Source organism: Fonticula alba, assembly GCF_000388065.1.
Source record: "Fonticula alba strain ATCC 38817 unplaced genomic scaffold supercont2.19, whole genome shotgun sequence".
NCBI lineage: Eukaryota > Rotosphaerida > Fonticulaceae > Fonticula > Fonticula alba.
This window is the reverse complement of record NW_009242989.1, coordinates 136,875-148,822: the sequence shown is the minus strand read 5'-3', so window position 1 is coordinate 148,822 and position 11,948 is coordinate 136,875. Positions and strand designations below refer to the sequence as shown.

At 63.0% G+C, this 11,948-nt stretch overlaps 2 protein-coding genes across 2 annotated transcripts; both read left to right on the top strand.

Moving 5' to 3' along the window:
* Positions 1 to 1,445: 1,445 nt before the first annotated feature.
* Positions 1,446 to 2,788, top strand: H696_06136 (hypothetical protein; the record flags this gene model as incomplete). The annotated part of the gene is made up of 4 exons (XM_009499893.1): positions 1,446 to 1,622; positions 1,823 to 1,925; positions 2,080 to 2,143; positions 2,209 to 2,788. 4 exons carry the CDS (start codon positions 1,446 to 1,448, stop codon positions 2,786 to 2,788), a joined length of 924 nt encoding a protein of 307 aa, XP_009498168.1.
* Positions 2,789 to 4,038: 1,250 nt separating this feature from the next.
* On the top strand, positions 4,039 to 7,832 carry H696_06135 (hypothetical protein; the record flags this gene model as incomplete). Its single annotated transcript, XM_009499892.1, has 6 exons — positions 4,039 to 4,358; positions 4,489 to 4,714; positions 5,601 to 5,751; positions 5,983 to 6,344; positions 7,218 to 7,496; positions 7,779 to 7,832. The coding sequence occupies 6 exons, from the start codon at positions 4,039 to 4,041 to the stop codon at positions 7,830 to 7,832; spliced, it is 1,392 nt and encodes a 463-aa protein (XP_009498167.1).
* Between the last annotated feature and the right edge of the window lie 4,116 nt (positions 7,833 to 11,948).

The following is an 11,948-nucleotide window of genomic DNA, read 5'->3' as shown; positions in this document are numbered from 1 at the left end:
CTACAACCGCAATAACCACGACACGGTGACCGTGACCACAAGGCAGATGCAGCTCCGATCGCCTGTCTCCAGATCGGCCTGTAGCACCAGATAACCATAACCATGGCAGTGGTCGTAACCGACGCCATAACTGGGGGACGACAACCCGGCGGCCGCCTGGTGCCGTGCCTTGTCCTTAACCATAACCAGTTATCGATAATGTCTTTGGGCCGCAACATCAAGTCCGGCTTTGGCCCACGGATCCCTCCGTCAATTCAGCATCAAGCTAAAATTCCATGAAGACAAATGTACGATGCCCCACTGCCTCAAAACATATTCCAAATGCCGCCGAGAGGAGCGAGGACCGCAGCCTTGGCCGAAGCACATAACCGTTGGGACTACCAACGTATCGGATGTCCATCACGAGGAGGTCATGATATAATGCCGCTCGCGGCGCTCTCGGCCGCCCGGAGGGCCCTACGTGCGGCCCGCTGCCTGTTCACCCCCCCCCCGTGTTGTTTCTCTCTTCCTTTCTTTCTTTCTTTTTTTTACTTTATTTATTTATTAAATTCTTTCTCTTATCCTTTATTTTTCTTTATTAATTCTTTTTTCTTTTTTTCTCTCTTTCTCTCCCTTCCTCTTCCGCTCCCCGTCCTCCGCGCATTCGTACGTACGTCCGCAACACCGTGGTACTCGTATCCCCATGCCAACTAGTTATGGTAGAGGCACACAACGCACCGAGTCTCTTCTCCGGAGTGACGGTCCGCACGACTGCGCCAGCACACGCTCTCGGCACTCCCGGTCACCCCCGGGCCGGCGGACAAAAGAGCCACATCGTGCTTGGAGGGCCCCCTCCGAGACAAGGCCCCTGCCTGACACGGTCCCGGCAAGGGGTACGCTGGTCGCATCGGAATTCCATCGGCTTCCGGCCGGGCGGCGCGGGCGGGACCCCGGAGTCTCGTGCACTCTTTCTTTTTTTTTTCTCGCCACCACCCAGGGCCGCTCGACGCCGTCTGCTCGGGCGACTACTTGCCCGCCCGCGTCGGCGCGCCCACACCCCGCCGGTTATGTGTCCACGTTTCCATAACCATAACCATAGCCGCACGTGCTGCCGTGCCGGCGGCGTGCGTGCCCGCGTCCACACCTGTAACGAGCCCTGCCCGGAACCCCCGCATCTGCGCGCGTGGACCATCTGAGGGCCGCGCTATGCCCACGCGGCTGCCGGGGCATCAACTTGGTCCAAGCGGCCCGACTGTGCAGGCATCATGCAAAGGGTGAGGCACTTTCGGCGGACCCCCCATTCAATGCAATTCTTTGTTCTCCTCCAGCACGCCCTTTGCCGAACCCTTTCAACACCCTCCGAAAGTCTGTGAAAACGCCTAACAATGGAGGCCCCTTGCGCCTCCCAGCCCAGACCTCTTCGCCTTTCCCCGTCGACTGCACGTGCGCGCCAACCACCAGTGAACATGTCCTTGATCGGGGGTCTTGGCCCCACCTTCCCGGTGCAAAAACCACCCGAAAGTCAGGCACCGCCACGCGCGGCGCCCGCTTGGGATCGCCATCAGACCCCGATGGGCTTTCCTGTTCCCATCTTCCTCGTCTGCATTCCTGTCCAGGCCATCCAAGAATCCATCCAGCTACTGGTCCGCGTCATGTTGTGCGAGGGGTCTCCACTTCGCACGACGGGCAAGGACATCATCGAAGACCCCGACCCGGCTGGACGCTGCCCGGCATCGCCTCGTCCTCTACTTTGTCGCTGGCCGACACCAGCAGCACGAGGCCCTTGCCGGGAGTCTCCCCCCTGACCTGTGAGCACATCTGCACATATTCCCCCGAGGCTCAGCGCATGGCCGAGACCACGGCCCAGACGAGCTTTTTTCTCGCGCACCTACGGGACTCTTCCATCCCGGCCCTCCTCACTCGAAAGCGCACCAGTCCCGTGGTTCGTGAGCACCCGGCTTACACCGGGCAGAGGGACCTTTTGCGCTCTCACATGGACACCGCCCAGGAGGACAGCCGCCTGGGCGGTTATGGAGCGCGCCCGTGAATGGGACGCCACCCATGGCAAGGACGTCGGATCCACTCTCAGGCCCAAGCTAGCTGGCCATGCTCTTACCACTGTCGATTCCAAGGTCCTGGAATTCGTGGCAAACACCGAGAACCAGTCTGGCGGAGCGTGTCCCGGCCAGGCCGCTGGCATGTCGACCGACGCCGTCAACCGCCAGGCAGCTGCCTTCGTGGAAAGCCTGAAGGCGAGATCCTGCAGGCCCCGGGGACGCTTGAGAACCAGGTGTCCGATGTTCAGGCTAAGGACCCCGAGCAGGACCCTCGGCTGAGCAGCCAGCAGGTGTCCGACCCCATCGGCCGATCCTCCCTGCCCAAGTACATCGTCCTCACCGCCATGCGGTGCGCGGACCATCCGGGGCCGAACCTGCTTCGGCTGGGCCACACTCTGGGGCTCGGCTTGCAAAACTCTCCGGACCCCTCCGCCATTGCCCTCCTGGGGCCAGCCCTGACCGAGGACTTGGGCCCGATCCCCCACGAGGTCACCTTCCACCACCTGCTGCAGTACGCTTCGGCACTCTGCGCTAACATGGGTGATCTTCTAGAGGCAGCCACCTGGATTCAGAAGTCGACCGCGCTGGTGGTCTCACTCGAGACTGCCGCGGGGCCGCTGGCCTCCCATGCTCCAGGAGGCCAGAGGAGCACACTCATCGACCGATCCGAGCGGCCGACATCTCCGTACTTGGCCCGGCGAATGACCCCGGCCATGGGGCTCGTGGGCACGCTGACGGCCTACCGCGTTTAGTCGCGTCAGGTCGGCGCCGCCGAGGCCCAATGGCTGCGACCACTGCCGACAAACGCCACCCTGTCCGCCGACTGACTGGCTGCGCCGGCGCGGCGCCTTTCCGCTCCACCGGCACCAACCGACCAACATGGATCTTCATCGGCGGACCCGGTCGCCCGGGCGCACCGGGCCGGCAAGAACCGCCAAAATCGCCAGCGGACTGGTGGACCCTGGGCTTCCGGCAGCCGCAGGCCCGATGGGCAGAGGGAAATCGAACCAACCCGACTCCTGGTGCCCGCGGAAGCGCCGCGCCCCGACCTGCCATCCCCGTGTTCCCTTCAACCGCAATACCAACCCCAATGCCTGCTTGGTTCCCGGCGAATTTGCGCCGCGTTTCATGGGGCTGGCACACGTGGCCAGGAGGGGAAAAGGCGGGCCAAAGAAGAACCGGGCCCCGGAGCGCTCGCCTTTTGTCCGAACGCCGAAGAGCTCCTCCCACCCGAAGGTGCAACTCATGTTGGACACCATGCGCGGATGTGAGCGCCGTGCCAAGGTGCATGGTTCGCGGGGGGGCAGCTTCCGACGGTGGCGGGTTCCACGCGCTACTGGCGGGTCGACCGGCGCGTCAACACCGCACACCGCACCCGCGAGCTCCGGATGGAATCCGCAAGCGCGGGCCCCCTTTCGGCCAAAGCCATCGTCATTGACACCGCCGCTCCTCGTGGCATTCCAAGCCGCGAGATCTGCACGCGCCTGTTCCCGGCGAACACGAGTGCGCACGTGGATCCGCATGAAATGCAGGAAGATGCCCCACTCCGGCCGCTCGGGATGAGGATCTGCCCCCCCCCCTGGCTGGGAGGGTGGTCGCTGGACCAGTGCTATGACGTACTTCCACGGGAACGGCGGCTTGCTGCAGACCGGCCTGCACATCCCCTCGGGCCCATCGTGCGAGCCTTTGATTGACACATTCATAGCGCGGGGTCCCTCGTTTGCGCGACACCCGGGCGGTGTCGTTTGAACCGGTCGAAGGTACCAACTGGACCTTCCCGCCCAAGAGCCCCATTAGGCCGGAAGGGCGTTCAGGAGTGGCTTCGTGAGTTGCTGGACGCCGGGAGCGGTGGTGCCGGCGGGGCCAATCGCCCACGCCGCACCGCTGGGGATTGCGCCGAAGACGAATGGCTCCATCAGAGTGTGTGGCGACTCCCCCGCGCCGGATGACCGGATCAAGGTCCCAAAGCACAGTCTGGCCGTGGGACCGAAGGTCGCCCAGCATGTCGCGGGGGGACAAGCTCTTCGCCACCCTGGACCTCAACTTCCACCACCTCGCCATCGCCGCAGACATGCAACGCTTCTTCACCTTCCGAGTGGCACAGGGCTGCAACAAACATACCCGACTGCCGGTCGGGGTCAACCCGGCCACACACGCATCCTCTGCTGCGCTCAAGACTGCCCTGGCGCCAGTGGCCGACGTGTGCACGTTCTACGTGGACGACATCACCGTGTACTCCGACGCATGGGAAGTGCATGTGCGTGGCGTTCACCGGGTGCTTGCCGCCCTGGACCACGCCAGCGCCAATCCCACCATCGACAAGTGTGTCTTTGGCGCACCGCGCGGCCGATGCCTTGGGCGTGAGCTGGGTGAAGGCGCGATGGACATCACGGATGCACGGCGCGAAGAGATCCCCTCACCGCCGGCTCCGCCCACCAAGCAGGAGCTGCAGAGGCTCACTGGCCTACTTCATCCGAGCGTGGATTCCGGACCCCAGCACGGTCGCGGTTATGGTGATGGACCTGGCCAACATCGACTCCGGGGCACGCTTTGGCATGTCGCCGGAGGCGGAGGCCTCGTTCACAGCCACCAAGCGAGCCATTGCCAACATCGGCTCGCTGCGGGCCCCGGACATCTCGGCGCCCTTTTTCCCTTGCGGCGACGCGTCGGCCGAAGGCGTGGGCGCAGCCCTGTTGCGGCAGGGTCGGACGCGTTGGCTCGCCGGCCGGTCGAGTTCTTCGCCAAGCGGATCCCGAAGGAGCAACGGACGTCCCCCGCCTACGAGGAGGAAACCAGGGCAGTGCTGATGGCCCTGGAGCACTGGGAGCACCTGGCGCAGAACGGTCTGCCCATCACGGTGATGACCGATACCCAAGATCATCGCGCAGTGGCGGACAGCGCAAGCCACCTGCCCGCGGAAAGCCCGATGGACAAGTCGCCTCGAGTTCCCCCTTGCCAGCATTGGCCACACGCCCGGCGAGACGAACACGGCGGCGGACTACCTCTCTCTCTCTCGACTCCCGATGAGCATCACCATGCGGCGTCGGGACGGGGTTGGTGGCCCGCGCACCAATGCAAGGGGCGTGCGGGTGCAGGACCACATCGTCACGCGGAGAAAGACGGACGACCTTGGTCCCGAGGAGGATGCATGGATCGCAGCCACGCAAGCCAACACGGCTGACAATGGAAACCATGAGATCGCGGACGTGCGGCGTCTTGAGCTTCCCCGCGATCTGGCAGAACGGGCGCAAGCCATCCAGCGGCGCAGCACTGGACCAGCCCCACACTACGGACGCCGCAGATCTGGTGCGATCGGAGCCGCATCGCAGTGCCTACTGGGGGGCGCTGCGTCACTGGCTGAATGCATCCACAATGCGGCCGGACTTGCCCATCCGGGCATGACGGCCACAATGAACATCCCCCGAGCGGGCTTCTCCGGCCCAGGCTTCAGCCAGGCAGCGGGGACATGCCTTCGGGGATGCCCTCATTGCGCAGCGACCAAACCCAAAAACTCCAGCATGTACACGCCTTGCAGGGGCCCGTACACCAACGGATCCCTGCAAGGCGCTGGCCATGGGCTTCGCCGTCTCCCAAGGACGGGCGGCGAAGGACAACACCCGAGTGTTGGTTATCATCGACCTGTTCGCGCCGCACATCTGGGCGCCAATCGTACCCACCCGATGCTCGGCCAACATCCTCACCGAGGCCATTGACCGTGCTTTAAGTATGAACCCCCCGACATCCGGACCGACCGCGAAAGCGTGTTCCTGTCCGCGGCGTTCCGTGGGGCAATGCTCTCAAGGGGCCCCATGCTAGACCACAGCCTGGCCCATCGGGCGCAGCCCAATGGGCCGGCTGAACCGGCTGTGCGTTCCCCTAAGAATGTCCCTGTGGGCGCGTGGGACGCACCTCACTTTCGCCGAGGGCCTTCAGCGTGCCAGAGAAGCGTACAACAACACACCCACCACCCTGGGCTGTTCGCCCAAACTCATCGCCCATGGACCGGCGACGGGTGACATGATCGGATCCATCTCGGAACTGAATGCCCCATCTCATGCGGAGACTAAGGCCGAGGTCCGGAAGAACCACCAGAAGGAGGGACAACAGCGGACGGAGAAGCGCGCGAAGACTTCGCGCCCGCACAACATCCAGCCGGGGGACTGCGTCGTTCCCGTGTCCACCGACCGGGACAAGATCATGGCCCCATCCCCGGGACAGGCGGCACACCCGCCCATCCGACCGGCTGACCTCGCCTCAACCAACGTACTGAAGCTTGCCTCCAGGCCGCACGGACGGACAACCGATCTGGTACATGTCCCGGATGTGAAATCCATTCCGGGCCCGACCAACCCTCCGCCAGCAGCGTCGCAGGATCCTGTGGACACTGAGCCCACAACCTCTCGCCCTCCTTCCCCCCACGCCGCCCCCTGGCGTCCAAGAGCCAGCCCCCCTCCTACAGACACTCCTATGGAGCCTCCCACTCCTCCTGCTCGACCCTCGACCGAACCGAGTGAAGACACCACACCTACACCAACGGAACGCACGAGACGTCGAGACCAGGAGCACCCAGAGACCATCGGGGGTGCCGATATGCGGCGCAGACCTCGGAATGCGACAGCGACCGTCCAGGGTCAGGGCTCTTGATTTTTATTTTACTCGGTTGCCAGAGGCTCCCTCACAAAAAGGGGGGTCTGCAACGAGCCCTGCCCGGAACCCCCGCATCTGCGCGTGTAGCCCATCTGGGGGCCGCGCTTTGCGTACGCGGCTGCCGGGGCATCAACTTGGTCCAAGCGGCCCGACTGTGCAAGCATCATGTAAAGGGTGAGGCACTTTCGGCGGACCCCCGATTCAATGCAATTCTTTGTTCTCCTCCAGTACGCCCTTTGCCGGACCCCTTCAACGCCCTCCCGTGCGTCCACGCTCATAACCACATAACCGATAACCACAACCATAACCGGCACATTGCCAAGGACGGGGACGCGGACGAGCCGGGGGAAGAAAAAAATAATACGCCCTCCCCGCCCGGCCCGCCGGCCGCACCGGCTGGCGCAAAAAAGCCTCGGCGTTTGCCTCGCCAACGGCCGGGTCAGTCTTCCTCCGCCCGCCCCCCTTCCCCGCACTGGTCCCTCCTGCTCCACCACCGCCTCCAGGCCCGGCCCACCGGCACGCCCCCATGCCCAGAAAGCCGAACAACTCACCGGCGCCCCGGCGCACGGACACCCCCGGCCCGACCAGCCGGACATCCTGGCGTCGCTCTTCGGCCGCGGCCGCCGGATGATAGCCCTCCTCGGGGCCGGGGTGTCCACGGCGGCCGGCATCCCGACCTTCCGCGGCCCGGAGGGCGTGCACAACGCCGGCGCCCGGGCCTTCCAGGCGCTGGGGCTCGACCCGGAAGCCATTAGCACCTCGCCCTGCCCTCGCACCGGCGCAGTCAATGTCTTCGATGCCAATATGCACAAGGTGCGCAATCCCCCCCCCCTCTTTGCCTTCGGCCGCCGGGACTTTCCGGGTGGCGGTCGCCCGCCGGCAAGTCGCCCCGCTTGAGAAAGGGTACTTTTGAGCAATGCCCCGAGCGGGTCCTATCCCGCCCGGCAGGGGCCAACGAAGACGGAATCGGAAAGTTTGGACCGGGCATGACTGGGCCGGCTCTTTTCGCGATTAACCAAATCATTTGTTAGTTGCAAACCACACGTGCCGGATACCCCGTGACTGGTTTGACATTCTAAATGGCGTTCCTCTAAGGAGGACCGCGGGGGCAAGACAACGGCCGAGTGTGGCTGCCTATCCCGGGCCTAGACAGGAGCCCGAGCGAGGAACGGCGATACGCGCGAGCGCGGACTTCTCAGATCTGCCCCTTGACCGACCCGAAGGTCAAAAGGGGGACACCATCACCGAAAGCACCGGTCCAGCCCGCGAACCCCAGTTCTAAGGCTTCCTCTCGAACCCCCTTTTATCATTTTATTTTATTCTTTCTTCCGTTTGCCCGCTAACTCGTCTCAGGCCGCGAGTTGCCAGTCTCCCTCCTTCCAGGCGACATCGTATTCCCTGGTTCGGTACGCCCTCTGCTTCATGCCACTGTTGTGGAATCCCCATGTAAGCTTGAATAGAACAACACGTGAGGCCAATATTCTCACGTGTTAAACCAAAGAAGGACGAAGTTCCAATAGCATTCTCCTGATCGAGAATGCGGGCTAGGATAACGACCCGGGTGGCCCAGCGAGGTCGAGCGATGTAGGCGCTCGACCGAGCGTGGAGATACGCGCATGGACAAGTCCCACCGCGGGGTTCTCATATCCACCCCTTGACCCATCCCAAAGGTCAAAAGGGGGGCTCTCGCAGGGAACCCTCCGAAAGTGAAGGCCTTAGCAGCTGTGTGTCGAAGAGTATACGAAAGTATTGCTGACACACCAGTCAAGTCGACGAACACCTGTTCTAGGGCTTCCTCTCGAACCCCTTTTATTTATTCGAGTTTTCTTTGTATTTTCGCTTGCCACTAACTCGCCTCAAGTCGAGTTACTGACTCGCTCTGGAAACAGACGACCGTGAACCGCTGGTTGGTATGTTCCCTCGACTCATGCCTGGAGGTCACTGACCGGGTGGCTGATCACACTGGTACCCTTCGTCAAGCTTCACCCACTTGACTTAGGCTTAGCCCGTGTAAACCCTGCTACAGCCACTGGACCAAGTGACTCTCTCAATTAACACCAGCCCCCAATAAGCGGCCGAGTCAAGGCCGGTTGACAATAGGTCGGGAAAGGGACTTGTTGGTTCGCAGGGGGGGGGAGAGGCTTACACACAGTGGGATCCGGAGCTGGTGCCTCTCGGGGGCGTGGCCAGCTCCGGAAGAGCAAAATAGGGCCACCTTGGTTATGGTAATGGTGTGGTGGCAGCCGACAAGCCACCCTGTAAACCAAAGCACTTGTTAGGGGCTTGAAACACTCCGGTGCTGGTGCTTGATTCTGCGGCACCGGTGGGGGCCTTCCCTGAACCACCCAGAGTGTTCCGTCCCGAGAGGGTCACCACTCGGACGTGGACACGACAACAAAAGAAGGGAAAGCTGGTGATCTGCGTCTTTAAAGAGAGTACATCAGGGACTGAGTCACAGCGCTTCAGGGGAGCGGCGTACCGAGGCACGGCAACGGGAAGTCAAGGCCTCGGCAAAGAGAATGACCATCCTTCAAGGTGCTGAGCCCTTGGAGGGGAGGCGAGAAAAGGGGGGCAGGGGTGCCCAGAAAAGAGGAAATACATGGGTAATAAGGGGAAAACGAGAGACAGAGAGAGAGAATGGCTTGCATCGTTGACGGGCGACGCCAACACCCACCTACGGGGGAAGGGAGGTGAAAAAAGGGATCCCCCGGATCATGTGGAGGGTGTGGCCAGATTTTGGCGGGGAGGCGACAGCAGGGGAAAACAAAGCAGGGCGAGGTAAGGCAGGTGGGGAGGAGGTGAGCGGAGCGAAGTTCCGACGCAGCGCCGGAGGTGACATTATGGTTACAGGGTTCCGTACGTGCCGGGGATGCCCCTGGCAGATTTGACATTCTAAGAGGCGCTCCTCCCCAGAGGAAGGCGGGGCAAGACAACGGCCGAGTCTGGCCGCCGGAGCCCGGGAGAGGAACGGCGGTACGCGCGAGCGCGGACTTCTCAGATCTGCCCCTTGATCGACCCAAAGGCCAAAAAGGGGACACCATCACCGAAAGCACCGGTCCAGCCCGCGAACACCAGTTCTAAGGCTTCCTCTCGAACCCCCTTCTTGTTATTTTATTGTGTTCCTTCTTTCTTCCGTTCGCCCGCTAACTCGGCTCGGGCCGCGAGCTGCCAGTCTCCCTGCTTCCAGGCGACATCGCATTCCCTGGTTCGTAAGGCCCTCTACTTCAAGTCCCATAGTGCGCCTAACCACAACCATAGACATAACCGTAGACACAACCCCATATAGACATAAACGTAGCCATAGCCCCACAACTATATTCATAGCCCCACAGACATGCGCATGGCCTCACAGCCATTCGCACGGCCCAATAGCCAATCACATAACCCACAACCATGCGCACGCCCCACAATTTACGCATAACCCACAACCATGTACATGGTCGCACAGCCAGACATATAACCCACAACCATAACCATAAACATAGCTATAACCATATCACGTCTTTGTCTAGCGGCTTTATACTGAAAATGAAAACCATCGGGGTGCATATGCTAACGCAAGGCGGAAAAGATGCAAGTGCCTACTTATGGGTGGATTTTAATTCAACGGGAATATAATTTTATTACATATCGAGAAACTGACACAAAAATACACGCACGTGATGACGATTGCCGACACCTACTCTCGTTTTTTCTCGTGTCGCCGGTCGCCAGAGCCCCAGCCTGGCTGGCGGAGGGGCGCGTTTTTGTTTCATAATCTCGGGCCCAGGGGGGGGGGGATGCTGCCCCTGCCTCCCTACTCGGTCTTGGCCGGCGTGCTCCTTTCTTGGGCTTTGGCGCCTGGGCTTACACCCTGCGTTTTCCGCTGCCCCCCCCTGGGTAGGCACTTTTATTCCCCCCTCCCCCACCCCCCCCTTGGGCGGCCACTTTAATTCTCCCCGCCCCCTTGAGTGACCGCTTTGTTCTCTCTTCCAAGATCGGACTACGTAAGTTTCTGCCGATGATCTACCCACGGACTCGAACTTTACGCTCGACTTGGCCACTTCCTCGGACCGTTATTTTATCCGCTCTCTATGGGTCTCTTGTCAGTTGCTCTGGGATCTGCCCATGGATTCGCGCCCTGCGTTTGTGTCGCCCTCCTTCTTCTCGAGTGGCTGTTTTTTACCGCCCCACCCCCCAGGCTGGTTTCTCGCACCGCCCTTTCCCTCTCGGTCCCCCCGGCCCCCCCCCCCGCACACCACCCACCCCCCGGGAGACGACGCCCCCATGACCATGTACCCCCCATGCCCGCTCCCCGCTCACCGGCACATGGGCAAGCCGAATGTCCCGCTCGTGATGGGCACATCCCTGCGGGTGCCCGCGGGCCCCGGGCCACATCGCCGCCCTGGGCCATTGGCTGGCCGGACACATAGGGCAAGACGCTTCGCCGGAACAAAGTCCTCGTCTTCTACATGGACTACCCGCCCCTGACCAAGGAAACGGCCAGCTCCTTCGACTTCCACATGCAGCGGCACCTCGACGAGACGACCGTCACAACCCGGAGAGCTCCTGGCTCGAGATGCCCCCCCCCCCCCCCCCCACGCCCCCGGATCCCGCGGCAGCCCGCAGACTCGGAGACTGGGCACGCCGAGATCGCGCCCGCCGGCAGCCCATAACCGCCGCCAGGGCTCGGCCCGCCGCCGGAAACTCCCCACCCGGACTACCGGCAATATCGCGGCCACACGCCAGGCCGGCGCCTCCGCCACCATAGCCCCATAAGCACGGCCACGGCCACGGCGCCGCCAGGACGCCCATGTCCCCCGCTCCCTGGACGAACCATCCCGCCCGTGCAGCAAGCGCCCCCTCCCCCCGGGAGCTCCTGCTTCGGCATCTGGCCTGGTGACACCCGGTCCGGCCGGCCCGGAAGGGAGCCCCCTGGCAGGGGAATCGCCGGGGGCATCCCTGCCATGCTTTACGCCGGCGCCCAGGGGGGTGTGGCGTCGTATCGCGGCGGCAGGCGTGGGGTGGGCCGGGGGGGGGGGGGGGGGGGGGGCTGAACTCCAGTCACCGGGGGGGGGGGGGGGGGGGGGGGGGGGGGGGGGGGGGGGGGGGAGTCCAGTGGCAAGGAGCGGGCGTTAGTCCGGGCAGGGGAGAGGTCCGGGAAGGGCGAGATCAGCCGGGCCATCTCCCCCCGCCGCCGGGGCCACGCACCGGACTGTCCAGCCGCCATCCGTCTGGTAGGTGTCACTCTGCGCCACGGACAGCAGTGCATCCGCCGCGTCCAAG